Genomic DNA, 15,353 nt, shown 5'->3' with positions numbered 1-15,353 from the left:
CCTTCTCCCTCTCCCTCTCTCTCTCTCTGTGTGTGTGTGTGTGTATACACACCATGTGTGTATGTGGTGGGTAATGAGCTCTGCCTAAGGGTCTTTAGTTAAACAGTACCTTTGACCATAGGTAAAATATTTCTAATAAAGTAGAGGTGCCCCTAAATCATGTCATTTTGAGAGAATATGGTTTCCTAGCAGCTACTCATTGCTTTCCTTTAACTGTATATCCAATGAAGGGCCTTGCTGTATAAAGATAACCAAATCTCTACTGCATGAAGTTTTGAGGCCTGGTGTTATATGTCTTTCTGGGGAAAATGGCTATGATTTTAATGTCTTGATTATATACTGATATGATATTTAGAGTTACTGACATAATGAGAATCCTGCCAAGGCTACCTGAAGTGAATGTTCAAAATCGAGAGGACTAGAGCATAACTCTGGCATCAACTTCTTCTTTCAAAAAGAAAAAACAACTCTAAGTACTTTTTGTACCAGATAGTCTACTAACTACTTCATGTATTACCTCATTAGATCCTTATAGAGGTATATTGTATTATCATCTCTCTGTTATTGATGAATGAGTAAGTGGAAGCTCAGGGAAATTAAGTAGCTTGCCTGAGGTTGCATGCCTAGTGAGTGGGAGAGCCAAGATTTGGACTATGGCCTCTCTCTTTACCTAAGAAGGAATGACTGACATTTCTGTTGGCATTGGAAGATGAATTTGGGGGCCCAAGATGTCCTGATTATTGATCTAACATTTAAGGGGCTTAGCACAGAAGATAAGTTTGTAAAGGAGAGGCAGATAGCAGAGGGGATTTATCATGATAAAGATAAAAATGGAGCATATAATATCTAGGATAGTAGAGGAGTCTCTACACATAGAGGAGATCTAGAAAACAGTATGTAACTTAGAAGATAAGTAGCATTGCTGATTGCATCTATAGGGTCTTGCATTGTTAGCATCCAAAAGTTGTCTTTTTCTATCCTTACCTATCTAGGGATTAAGCTTTTACTAGGTGATCATGGTGTTTATAGGTGAGCTGCATTCTTCTTCTAAAGGAGTTAGGAGAATTATGCCAGCAATAGAGGTCCTGATACCTTTTGGAAAATCATCCTAGTGGCAAAGCACAATGGGATTTTTTCGTGGCCTGCTTTGTGGAAGTTGTCTTATCTGCATGCCTATCTTCAGCCAACTCAGAAAAGTCTCTAGGCCTTTACGGTTTTCCCCTTTCATAGGGTTGGTTTAGTGACTTCTGCTGAGGATGCCTTTGCTATGATATTGAGGTTTCCTTTCTCAAGAAAGACAGATCATGGAGAAATTCACCTGGGCCTGGACTGCTTATTTTTCAGTTCTCTGTACTTACATTGCAGTACTTTACCATCAAGGAAAGAACTACATGCATTCTAACTTGAATTGCTTTTAAGTATAACTGCTGTAAGCCTCAGTAATTATAGTTAACATTCTCTGCATTAATACTGCACTGCTCGCCTAGGATTTTCAGAGTGATTCACAAATAAATGCATTCAACTTTAAATAGCTCATGAGGATTATAGAACCCCAAAGATGAAGGATGGAGGATATTTCCTGCACTCCAATTATTCAAAGCTTAGCAAATAGGAAGGCAGAGGCATCCATGACCTAAAGGTCTTCACTGCCCTAGTCAAGTGTTGTAACAAATAAATAGTCACATATCCAAGGAAAGAAGGGTTTAAGCTTATTGAGACAAAGAGAATGATGATTTTTGTTTGTTTTATTTCTTAGGAAAAGGTCTAATGGATAGAAACATCTAGATTTCAACTTGTCTCATCTGATTTGTAAGGTTAGATTTGAACTAGGCCTTGGAGTGAAAGGAAATGTCAAGAAAGTAAAGAAAAATTTTTAAACATTTTCTTTTTCCAGTCGTGTAGACAAAACATACCACAGGTCTGGTAGGAAAATATAAGATAGGTTTTCTCGTACCTAGGGAAAGTTCAGCAATTACAATTTGGAGAGAAGGCAGTTATAAAACAAAGAGAGTTTCCTCATTATTACATGTCGTTGCTGTCTGACTGGACATTCTAGATAGCAGTGATTTGGACTCATTACAATTAAGGAATCACCTGGTTTCTGCAATAGGGGAGTCAAGTTGATCCTACTGGGTTGGCCCCAGCTAAATGAGTGTGGGCAATGCCGGTAATGTGGGTAACCTCTTACACTAAAACTGTCTGTTTAGGTAGCTCAAGGGTTTGGGAATGTGTTGAAAAGTTAGAGTTGAGATAAAATCTTGAATTTCCCTTTGACCAAGTTTTCGACAATGTTTTCAGATTTAAATTGTAATAGTGAAAATATCCCTAACCTCAGCTTCCATGAAAAAGATGACAGGTTGGAAGAATTCTGCTTTATAAAGAGTCCAGTTGATTTTATTAGCAAGAAAGGCACCCCACAAGAATTATGAAAAACAAAATCTATTCATTTACTCACAAATTTGGGAAGGATGCATTTTCCCTTGTTTTCTTAGTTGTTGAAGGTGTGTATACCTTCTTTAAAGAGAGATCTTCCTCATTTCTTCCTCCCCATGGAGGCAAGATTTGGCTTGTAAGTTGCAAGGGTACAAAGAATTCAAATTCTTAGTCCCAGCCTGCTTCTACCTTCGCTTTTATATATGGCTCATAGACTTGCAAAGAGGAAGAATCATGTTTTACTAATTTAGTCTTAGATTTCATTCATTAGTTTGATTCTTTAGGGATCTTTAAAGGTCTCAGAATAAAAGTTGAAAGATTACAGTCCAATATTATCAACTCAGGCTCATGGGCGAGGCAGAAATTGCAAATAACATATGTTCTTTTAATAAAGGGTAATTACCAAGATTACAGACTTCAAAAAGACAATTATAGCCTCTTTGTACCTTTTTCTCTCTCTTGGAGAGGAGGCAGCTATATAAAGGGGGGTGGGCTTCCTTTCCATGCCAAATTAAGCTTTTCTCTCTGGAGAGCCCTCCTTTTTAAAAGCATTTCTCTACTATAATAACAAAGGTAAGATATACCTTCCCCCCCCCCAGAATATTCCAGTTTAAAGTGAAGAAGAGCAGAAGTGAGAACATTGATAAATGGTTGCCATCTACTATTAAGAGCTTTCCATCTACTGTTACTTCCATCAGTAGAGTCTGTCTTAGATTCTATTGGTGGAAATAGACTTGAGGCAGACTTAGAGATGGGGAGAGAGGAAGAGATTAAAAAGGCGCTCCTAATTCCTATGTCTCATCCCAGTCTCTGTATGATAAATACAAAGCAGCCTGTTACTCTTCATGAAGAATCTTCTTGTTATTCATTCTGTTTTGGAGCTGGACATGAAGAGATCTAAACAGAAGGCTGGATTTTGGAGTTGCATAACTGACCCTGTTGTTCTCTTTCCTTCCATCTTGTGACTCTCCTAACCTGGGTTTTCAGCTGAAAAAGAAGCAGGTGTATGTAGATAAGGTGGAAAAGATGCAGCAGGCCCTTGTACAGCTCCAGGCAGCATGTGAAAAACGTGAGCAGCTAGAGCACCGTCTCCGGACGCGACTGGAGAGAGAGCTGGAATCCCTCAGAATTCAACAGGTTTGGAGAACTTAAAGAAAATGAGTGTTCTTCATTGCTTACTTCTCACTTGGTGTTTGGCATAAAGACAAAATCCACACTCTTGCTCATCTTTAGGATTTTTGCCCCATGTGATCTTACTCTGAGTACCTCCCAATTATAAAAATGAAGCCTGCTTCCTTAGCTTTCCATCCCAGCAAAATTCTTAATGCCTATTATTTTGCATGTTTTATTTTTCACATGAACCCCAGAAACAGTAGAACCAATAAGAAGTGAAGATGCGATACAAATACACCCCTAATCATTTTAGAAGTGGAAATGGTCTTTAGAATCATCTGGCCATACCCCTCCCCATTTTTAGTTGAGAGAAAATCAAGACCCAGAAGAGGTTGCCTGACTCACTGAAGCTCACATATCAAGCTGGGGGCAAGGTAGAGACCAAATCCTAGATTTTTAATTCCCATTTCTATTTTGTACCATGCCAGCAGGCAGGGATGGTGGCTTTTAAATCATTGATCCACTTTCTGAGCAGCATGATAATTTGATATGGCAAGCTCCTTTCCTGATCAAGGGAGTCTCATATTCAAGCCCAAGAGAGAAAGTCATATGGCCTTAGGAGGAAATCTGAATTCCCCTTGCTTCAGAATCAGAGTCCAAACTGAAGTGGCTTGGGCAAAAATCCTTTCCAAATATAGAGGTTCTTCAAATGGAACTTGGCCACCACGGTTCTTCTTTCACTAATCTCGGCATCTCCCCTAACAGCGCCAGGGCAACTCTCAGCCCACCAATGTTTCGGAATACAATGCCGTGGCACTGATGGAGCTCCTTCGTGAGAAAGAGGAGAGGATCCTGGCCTTGGAAGCTGATATGACTAAGTGGGAGCAGAAGTATTTAGAGGAGAATGTAATGAGACATTTTGCTCTGGACGCTGCTGCAACCGTAGCTGCTCAGAGGTAAGTACTTGGCTGGTAGAGTCACTCCTTGAAGGGCATGGGGCAGGGGAGGGCAGGTAGAACAAAAAGGTGACAGATTAATAGATTTCCCAGTGTGCTTTTTTTTTCTTCTGTAATGGTCTATGTTCTCCTCCCCGCCCCCTAGTTTCTGCTTAAGTGTGTTCTTGCACTGGTTATAAAGGGACTGAACGACTATGGGGGCCAAGGATTTGAGGGTCAAGGATTTGAAAATGAAAGTTACTTATAAACTTATTGGAATCATCGTTCTACTTTCCTCAGGAGCCAGAATAATTGTAGATGGGATCAACTGAACATTTGCACACCTACTCTGACAGAGTCATGATTTCTTTTAGCCACATATGTAGGCTTCTTTGTTTAGCCCTGGACTAGAGTGAAAGCCTCTCCAGAGAAATGCCACTCAGCAACTAAATGTCACTCAGGAGTGGCTGTTGCCATTTGATAGCTCTGGCTTGTCCAAGATATGTCAAAGGCTGTGCCGAACATGAATCTACCCCTGCCCTTTAAGAAGGTCTATATTTAAGGTCTAAATTCTCTGTGTCCATGAGTCCATCACATGTAAGCAGTCACATTCCATTTGGTAAGAGAAAGTAGCAGGAGGACTTTTTAAAATTTATTGCTTCTTATTTGTTCCCCTTATCACATTATAAATGTTAATTATTGATCTTTAGAGGAAACAATGTTCTTATCCAGGTTATCTCACTACAGTTCATAATCATCAGTTGGAAAAGAAAGAAACAATGACAATAAGTAAGTTCAAATCAGGAGATGACGTGAGTTGTGGAGATATAGACAGAGCCTAGGTCTGGAGTTGGGTATCTAAGTTGGGATATAGCATATTGCACCTAGCTAGGTCTCTGTCCAGAAGCTTAAGAATCATGGTGTTGTTTTTAGCATCCCCCTAAACACAGTGAGCTGGCAGAGTCTGGAAGTGCCTGCCAGACATTGGGCTGGGTTTCGTGTGTGGAGGGGGCAGTGGATACATTTAGTTTTGAATCCTTCTCATGCCAAATCTGAGAGAGATTAGTTTAAGAGATGGACTGGTGGTTTAAAAAACCTGCTTCCAATCCACCAGGAATAATCTTGGTTTCTCTCATACGATCTTTCTCTAGATATCCCCTATAAACCTTAAATAGATTTAAATCTCCTGTATCTTGATTTTGAGGTCTTCATAGGCTTAAGCTTACTTGTCTTGTTTTCTGAGAACAGTGTGCTTAGTACATGCCAGTATAGTAATACAGTGCACAGTAACCCCAGCTGTGCTAGAAGATGGTTGAGAAGTTTGTAGGCAGAATAGAAGCAGAATTAATTCTAATTTTAGCTGCTAGCTTCCATGAAAAAACCTGTGTGCAGCACTTATTCAGAGCTTATTTAGGAAACCCTAACACTGAAAAAGAGATGCAAGGTAGTTCTGTCACCTTTGGACAGAAACTTAGAAAGGTATGGCTCATGAAGGTGTGCACTATGAGAAAATGTTGGAAAGCCAGAATTCTTGGTACTAGGAGGTTCTCTGCTGAAACTGACTTCATAGTAGACTCCAAGTCAAGATGCAGGAAAGCAAAGAGATTGTTACTGGGGCCTGGTATAAAGAAACAACCACCTTTCCTTCCTCCATGGAAAAACTCTTTTTTTAACATTTTTAAATTAAAATTATGGGGGTAACATTGGTTAATAAAATCAAATCCATTTCACTGTACAAGTCAATAAATAGGTCATACGCATATTGCATTGTGTGTTCACTACCCAAAGTTTTATTACCTTCTATCACGAAATTTTTAACCCCATTTACCCCTATGTATCTTCTTCCTCCCACCCCTTTCCTCTGGTTATCCATGAATTCACTATCTGTATCCACAAGTCTCTGTTTGTCAGATTTGTTACTTTTAGTTTTATATCCAACATATGAGTAAAGTGATATGGTTCTCAACTTTTTCTGTTTGACTTACTTTGCTTAGCATGATAATTTCAAGATCCATCCATGTTGATGCAAACAGCAGCATTTCATCTTTTCTTTTGGTTGAATAATATTCCACTGTATATATGTACCTTTATCCAATGTAGCTTCTTTATCCAATTATCTATCATAAGACACTTCGGTTGTTTTTGTGTCCTGGTCACTATAAACAATGCTGCTATGAACATCGGGGTGCATATATCTTTGAGGATAAATGTTTTCAGGGTTTTTGGGTAAATACCCAGAAGAGGAATTGCTGGATTCATGGCAATTATATGGTAATTCAATTCTTAATTTTTTGAGGAACTTCCATACTGTTTTCCATAGTGGTTGTACCATAAATTATTACATTCCCACCAGCAGTGTATGAGAGTTCCTTTTTCTCCACATCCTCTCCAATAGTTTTTATTACTTGTCCTGTTGATGATAGCCATTCTAACAGGTATGAGATGGTATCTCATTGTGGTTTTGATTTGTATTTCTCTAGTGAGGTTGAGCACCTTTTCATATGTCTGTTCGCCATCTATATGTCTTGAGAGAAATGTCAGTTCAGGTCCTCTGCCCATTTTTTAATTGGCTTGTTTGTTTCTTTATTGTTGAGTTGTATGAGTTCTTTATATATTTTGGATATTAGGCCCTTATTGGAAGCGTTGTTTGCAAATATCTTCTCCCATTTGGATGGTTGCCTCTTTGTCTTGCTGATGGTTTCATTTGCTGTGCAGAAGCATTTTAGTTTGGTATAGTCCCATTCATTTATTTTTGCTTTTACTCCCCTTGCCTTTAAGGTCAAATTCATATAATCCTCTCTCAATCCGAGGTTAATGAGTTTAGTATGTATGTTTTCCTAATAAGCAATTTATTGTTTTATGCCTTATGTTCAGGTCTTTGATCCATTTTAAGTTAATTTTGGTCTATGGTGACAGATAGCAGTCTACTTTCATTCTCTTGCATATGGCTTTCTGATTCTCCCAGCACCATTTATCGAAGAGGCTTTCTTTTCTCTATTGTATGTTTTGGCTCCTTTGTCGAAAATTATTTCCCCATATATACTGTGGTTTACTTCTGGACTCTCAATTCTTTTCTATTGGTCTATGTGTTTGTTTTTCTGCCACTACCATGCTATTTAGATTATTGTCACTTTGTAGTATAATTTGAAGTCAGGCAGGGTGATACCTCCAGCCTTTCTCTTTTGTACTATATACTTGAAACTAATAATAAAATTAAATTAAAAAAGGATAATTAACCAAATGCAAAATAATAATAATAATAATAGTGTCTCTTAGTTTTCGGTGTACAAGTCCTTCACATGCTTCATTCAGATTATTCCTGGATATTCTTTTTGTTGCAAATGGGAAAGGAATTTTTTTTTCATTTCTTTCTCTGAAAATTCAGTGCTATAATATCCTGTTCTTACTAAGGGTTGCACTTTCTTCTTTCTGTGTGCTTGTTAGTCATCTTACTCATAGTTATGTATTTTTTTTTTGTCCTTTGTTTCAGGCAGAATGACTCTTTCTATATTTCCCGTAATGCAGGCCTTGTGGTGGATAATTCCCTAAGCTCGTGTGTGTCTGAAAAGGTCATTATTTCTCTTTCACATCTAAAAGAGAACTTTGCTGGATATATTATTCTTGGCTGGTAATTTCTTTCTTTCAGTAGTTTGAATATTTGATTCCACTCCCTCCTAGCTTGTAAAGTTTGTGCTGAAAAGTCCAATGATAATCTAATGGGCTTTCCTTTATAATTCACTACCTTCTTTCCCCGGTTGTCTTGAGAATTCTTTCTTTGTCATTAATTTTTGACACTTTTAATGTAATGCATCTTGGAGTAGGACATTTTGGATTGGGATAATTAGGTCTTCTGTTTGTTTCTTGGATTTGAGGACCCCGGTCTTTCCATCAGTTTGGGAAAGTCTTGACTATTTTTTTGGAATAGGCTCTTTGTTTCTTTCTCCCTCTCTTCTCCTTCTGGTATACCCATTATTTTTAAATTGCTTTTTCTGATAGTGTCAGATAGTTCTTGTATAGTTATTTCATTTTTTTTTCACTCTCATCTTCTCTTCTTCCATCTGCATCATTTCCATATTTCTGTCTTCAATATCACTAATTCTTTCTTCCATCTGGTCAGCTCTGTTTCCTAAGCTTGCTCTTTCATCCTTCATCTCTTTTAAAGAGTTCTTCATCTCCAGAAGTTCCATTTGGTTCTTTTTTAGAGTTTCAATCTCCTTGGTAAAGCATTCCCCTTGTTCGTTAATTTTGTTTCTTCATTCTTTGAACTGTCAAACAATATTTTCTTGGATGTCATTGAGTTTTTTTTTTTTTTTTCAGAAGTGCAATCTTGAAATCTCTGTCATTTAAAATGAATATTTCTATATCTTAAAGCTTACTTTGGAGATTTTTCATTTTCTTTTTGAGCTGCCTTGCCACCTTGGTTGTTCATGGTGTTCGATGTACTATTTCTCCACCTAGACATAAATGGGACTGCACTCAGCTTTTTTTTTAAGAAAATTTATTATATAATGATCTCTCTTTAGGAGGTTGATAAGAGGGATTTCTTTTTATTTCCAGTAGGTGACACCCAAGCCTGCTACACTGCCCGTTTCCTGTATCTATGCTTCGAGGTTGAAAAAAAATCCCTTTATTCTCTGAGGAGGTGTGTGTCACCTCTGTGATCAGGTCACCTCGGTCCCAGGACTCCAACCCCATGGGAGAATGTGAAGAGTGATGGGTGATCAAAGACTCTGAAAATGCCCTGAATTCCCAGTACTGCCCTAACAGTCAGATGCAATACTCCGCTGCTTCCTTCTGAATCAGCGTGACTAGGTAGAGGTAGGGTGGATTGGGACAATTCTGCAGTGTGTGTGGCTTTTTCCCTTCCAATAATGCTGGCGCTCAAGCTTCAGCTGCCTTGCTTCTATATCTCTGCCCCTGTCACTGGGACTGGCTGCAGTGTGTGTTTCACCTTTGGTTGCTGCAGATTCCCTTGGGGCTTGGTGCTAGCTCTGGAAGGGTATGAGGGGAGAGGGCCTGCTCTAAGATGGTGGGGAGAGGTGGCTAGACTCCATGACTCAGCTTTCTGCCTGGCAATTGCGGTTGTTAAGACACAGATGTCGCCCCTCTGCATTCTATTTCTGCCCTGCTCTCTGCCCTCATCACTGGACTCTCCTGCATGCAATATGCTGATACCTCAGACAGGAAAGTATGGGGCTTCAAGGAGTTAAACAACCACCACATAATTCCCTCACCCTGCAGGGAGCTCTGAGGCTGCATTCTGCAGCACTTGACTTGGTTCTTCAATCCCTTTCCACCTCCCTTTCTCATGCAATTTTCCCACCTTCAGATGCTTTGGTGCACAGATCTCTCAGACGTGCTTGTGTGCAGGTTGGGTGTTATTTGTTGGGTTGTAGGTATTCAGCTTGTAATTCCAAGACAGAGATCAGGGAGATCCCTCACTCCTCCATGCTTCTGATGTCACTCTCTTCCTGGAAAGTTTCAAGTATTGGGGGAACACCCTTGCAAATGGATTTCTTTCTAGGATCTGTTGACTCCCAAAAGGTAGATTTAATTAATTTTTAAATTTTTAAATTACATTCGACATTCAGTATTATTTTATATTAGTTTCAGGTGTACAGGTTACAGCATAGACATTTATATAATTTACAAAGTGATTTCCCTGATTAGTACCCACCTGGCACTATACATAGTTATTACAATATTATTATTGACTATATTCCCTATGCCGTAGTTTACATCTCTATGACTACTTTGTAACTACCAATTTGTTCTTCTTAATCCCTTCACCTTTTCCACCCAGCTCCACAAAACCCTCCCATCTGGCAACCCTCAGTTCTTTTTTCTCTGTAAATTAAAAATAGAACTACTTTATGACCTCGCAATTCAACTTCTGGGTATTTATCCGAAGACATTCAAAACACTAATATGAAAAGATATATGCACCCCTATGTTTATTGCAGCATTATTTATAATAGACAAGATATGGAAGCAGCCTAAGTGCCCATCTGTAGATGAATGGATGAAGAAACTATGATAATATATACAAAGGAATATTACTTGGCCATACGAGGAATGAAATCTTACCATTTGCAACAACATAAATGGACCTAGAGAGTATTATGCTAAGTGAAATAAGTCACACAGAGAAAGACAAATACCATACGATTTCACTTATGTGTGGAAGCTAAAGAACAAAATGAGCAAACAAACAAAACAGAAAGATAGATTTAATTTAAATCAAATTCCATTAAATCCCCAGATAGAAAGTTTCCATGTAATCACTGTTTTCAGTAATTATAATTTAATATGATAAAAAAAGTAGCCAGTTTCCTCCTAATGGGTACTCCTCAAGACAGTTCCTTGGGCAAATGTTTTGTATCTGGACCATGTGCCTTTTGCATGCAACCCATGGGAGAAATTGAGAGATATATTCAAATTCCTATAAAAAGAGAGAGTTGGACTAGGTGATTCCTTCATACCCTTTTATTTCTGGAACTATACTACATTTCCAAAGATAGTGTCTCTCAACTCTCTGCCATGGAAATTGGTTTTCTTCTCCACTTTTTTTTTTTTATTTATGAGATTTTAAATTTGGAAAGTGACATTCAGAAAACTTTATTTCAAAAACTATGGGCTCTTCTGCCCTCTCCTCCAACATCTCCTGCTATTCCTTTTCTGTTTAATGGTTTCACTCAGCCCTAAATATATGTATTGACCGAGGTTCTACTCTTTGTCTCTTTTTGTGGTAAAAGCTTTATACAGTCTTCTGTTTTCTTCCAAAATAATTTTTATGTACTCAAGATGGAAAGTACCTAACATATATTGGAGTAAGTTAGAAAGGAAAGAATGAAAAAAAAAAAAAAAGCAAGGGAGAGGAAAGGAATAAAGAAAGAAGGAAAGAGATGATTTCTAACTCTATAATTGAAATTCTTAAATCTGGTACCCCATTTTAATGGCCTTCTTGGTTTCTATGTTTTCTGCTGGTTTCTCACATTTAATATATTCCCAATGTAATAACTCATAGGTAAATAACAGATTACACAATTAGGACATGTTGTTTGGATGGTATCAATGGTAGCTGTAGGTTTGTTTTTTTTTTTTTTCGATTAAGGGATTATTTATGTAGTTAAAATCACCTATTTTAGGTGCATGGTTTGATGACTATTAGTAATTGTGTAAAGTTATGTAGCCAGCACCACAATCAAGATAGCAGACACATTATAAAGGGTCTTTGTACCCCTTTAACTTGATTTCTTCCTCATGCCTGACCTCAGACAACAACTAATTTGCTTTTTGTCATAATTTTGCCTTTTCTAGAATGTCATATTAAAGGAGTCATATAGTATGTACTCTTTTTGTTTGACTTCTTTCATTCAGCATAATTATTTTGAGATTCATCCAAGTTGATGCATATATCAATGGCTTATTTCTTTTTTATTGCTGAGTAGTATTCTATGGTACGATTTACTGCAGATATTTATCCATTCACTTGACGATGGATATTTGGACTGTTCCCAACATTTGGCCTTTGTGAATAATAAAATACAGATTTTTAATATAAGAATAGATGACTATATTTCCTTAGGTGAAAAGACATATTAGGTGATCTATTTATATCCCTTCTAGCACTTTGCTTCTGTGAAACACCTCATGTCAAAAGGAAAGATGTCCATGCAAGAAATCACATATAGTGTTTACTGTATAAGGTATTCTTCTAAGCACTTTACAATTATTGCTCATCCTCATGATAATTCTTTGAGATAAATACTATTATCTACTCTACAGATAAGGAAACTGAGGCACAGGTTAGTTTGCCCAAGATCACACACAACTGCTAAGAGGTGGAAGAACTGGGATTTAAATCTACATGTCTGACACTTTAATCATTGTACTTCGCTACCCCTCTGATATGATGATTTCAAAGATGATGAAATAGGGATTGTTACCTCTTCAAGAGTTAATATTTGAGGCTTATTGTTTAGTCATTTAGAAATATTATAAATAATCACAATAATAAGACCTATATTATAACTCTCTATTGTATCTCTAGAGATTCCTCTCTAGATGCCTAATATAGATGAGGAAAATTATTACCGAATAGGAGTTCAATCTCAGAAGAAATGATTTGTCAGTGCATATTTTTAGTTTTAGCTCACAAATGGTGAATTTATTTTGGAAGATCAGCAAAAGGATAAAAAGATAAAACATCTGATTAACCAGTAATTTGTGAGTTTTACATTTATTAAATCAGATTGCTATCTTTCTCAGAATTCTCAATGTTTTATTTTTATTTTGGGCAAAGTAAATCTGGAAAAGAAGTAAGAAGGGGAAAGCAGGAGGTAGAATTTTGTTATATACATTTCACGTGTCTATCTTTTCCTTCATTGTAAGCCTTTCTCAGTTTCCATCCTCAGTTTCTTCTCATTCTGCATTCTTAGTTATCTCGTTCTGTACTATACCTTCAAATAATAACTCTGACATCTCCAAGATTAAAGTTAGAATTTTCAAGAACTTGTTAGATATTGTCATATGGCTATTCATAAGACATTTTAATTCCAATGTACCTACACTCAAAACCCATCATACTGTTTTTTGAACAAAATCTCTTCATGGTTTCATATCTCAGAAAATTAGCAGTATGCTATCTTTTCTAGTCATTTGAATTAGAAACAAAAGAAGTTCTCATTCTTCCCTCTCCCTAACACACACATTTAAATAGTCTCCAAGTTCTAGTAGTCTACCTTCTATAATCTGTTTCCATTACCCTTACCACTTCACTGGTTTATGTTTTCATTGTCTCTTGCTAGGATTATTATGATATAACCTTTCTGACTGATCTGCCGGATTCTAGTACATGGTTTCTCTGATCCCTCCATACATTTTGGCAAGCGATAATGCTCTCTTTGTAACACACAGCTGGGATCATTTCATTCCCCTCAAAAAGCTCTAATAATTTTCAATGCATATTGGAGTAAAGTTCAAACTCATTTCTGTAACCATTAAATATTTACATTTCTACTTCCCCTAACAAGTTTCTTGTAGTCAGAGACTAGTCTTATCCATGTCTAGCCCCTCTCCAGCCTCCCAGTAACTTTAAACCCAGAGTTCTACTCATGTTTGAGTTCACATATTAAATAAGCAAAAGGATGATATCAATATGAAAAGATGGACTTGAAGTTTAAAAGGCCACTATATGTTTTAATTAGGAGGTCATAGGTGACATTCTAGAAAACAGAGTAAGTAATGTGATGGGGGATAACTTTGTCAGAGAAAGGAAGGAGAGAAAAGATGACCAGAGGGATAGTTGCCAGAAATTGCTTACTTAAGAATTTGAGATGGAAGATGTCAAATTAAGGGATAGAGGATTTGAGATTTGCAGGTTGTGTTTTCAAGCCCAACATCTCTCTGTTGCTGTGCTTAAAGATCATCTCACAGTATTGAAAGTTAGCAGGTCATGTTGCTCCTTCAAATGCTGCTTTCTTGCTTTTGCATAAGTCATTGGCATAGTAGCCCAAGTCTTCTAGAAGGAAAATTGATGTTGCAGGCCATCCTGGCAGTTCTATAGGAATTCACTAAGTGGCTTACATTTTCAGGCTCCATTCCTGAGGAGTTCACAGTGTACATATCAATTAACTGGCAGGGCTCTGAGCTCCTCAAATGGTATTTTATGCAATGAAAGTAGCAGTAAGCAGCACTAGCTTCCTCTGTGATAAACCGTATGTTCAAGTCCCCAGTGTCCATAGATACCGTGCACTTTTTAGAGAAGCCTGGCCCTGAAGCCCTCAGTCATCACATTGGAACTCCGTACGGCAGGAATTGCCTCCAGGATTATACCAAGAGCTGGAATTCTTTCAGGTCATACTCTCTTGAATGTTGTTCTCTCCTAGCAATGTTTCCCGCCCCCTAATAATACCTTTGTCAAGTGTTTTTACTGTGTATCTCTAATCCTGTGTCTGGCACTATATGTTTTACATGCATACTTTAATTTTAGCTCCTAAAAACATCATGAGATATAGACACAATTATTATTTCCATTTTGCATATAAAGAAACTGAGGCTTAGAACAGTTAACTGACTTCTTGAGCTCATAGAATTTGTTAGTGGCAGTGTACTTGGGAAAGCTGGGTGGTCTATAGTCAGAGCTGTGCTCTCAACACTACACAATGCCACTTCCTCTTGGGTACTTTGGAACACAGGGGCCATTTCCAGTAGGACTACAAGCAACTGAACTGCATTAGAACAAGTATAGAATTCTGAGATGTTAAAATATTTTGAATTTAGCAAATGATGAGAGCCACTGTAGTCCTTGCCCTTCTTGTTCTCCAGTTATTTCACTATTCAAATAAATTGCTTTAGCCTTGCATATAAGGTGCAAGCATTTGGGGGGATAGTATTTTTGCAGAAGCATACCAAAATTTCTCAACTTTAATATCAACTTTTGGCCTCTTTGTTCCACTGTCACTTTACTCCCATCTACACTGGTTACAATCTCTAAGCTAAGAGAACACAGCTAGCTACCAGCAGAAAATATGCCTGGAGATCTCTTACAGATCCTTGTTCTCATAGGAAATATAATGAAGAGTGCCGGTTCGTTGTTTTCCCAGCTTATTGTCTGATTTCCTTTAAGAGCAATATAATTATATTGATATCCTTCCTAATCTTTTTTGTTTCCCTTCAAGTTACTCAAATAAGATACAGCTTTCTTCATTTGCTTCCTCTTTTATCTCCACCACTTATTGTAATTAAAGAAAGATGCATGATTTCATTTATCAACAGGATTAAGGATTCTCATGTCTTTGACTTGTGCTGCTTAGACATCAGCCTTGCCCATAAACTATACCCTCTTCTTTTTCTCCTTTTTTCCTTTCT

The 15,353-nt window shown here is 37.6% G+C and overlaps 1 protein-coding gene across 2 annotated transcripts in view; it reads left to right on the top strand.

Moving 5' to 3' along the window:
* The window catches only part of AMOT (angiomotin), a 69,009-nt gene that overhangs the window by 45,629 nt on the left and 8,027 nt on the right, over positions 1 to 15,353 (top strand). For both annotated transcript variants that reach the window (XM_015586463.2, XM_015586462.2), the window contains 2 exons: positions 3,421 to 3,570; positions 4,312 to 4,502. In XM_015586463.2, coding sequence (XP_015441949.1) covers positions 3,421 to 3,570; positions 4,312 to 4,502 — 341 coding nt within the window. The remainder of the gene's footprint in view (positions 1 to 3,420; positions 3,571 to 4,311; positions 4,503 to 15,353) is intronic.

This window comes from Pteropus alecto, unplaced genomic scaffold (assembly GCF_000325575.1).
Source record: "Pteropus alecto unplaced genomic scaffold, ASM32557v1 scaffold112, whole genome shotgun sequence".
Taxonomy (NCBI): Eukaryota; Metazoa; Chordata; class Mammalia; order Chiroptera; family Pteropodidae; genus Pteropus; species Pteropus alecto.
This window is presented reverse-complemented; position numbering and strand designations above follow the sequence as displayed.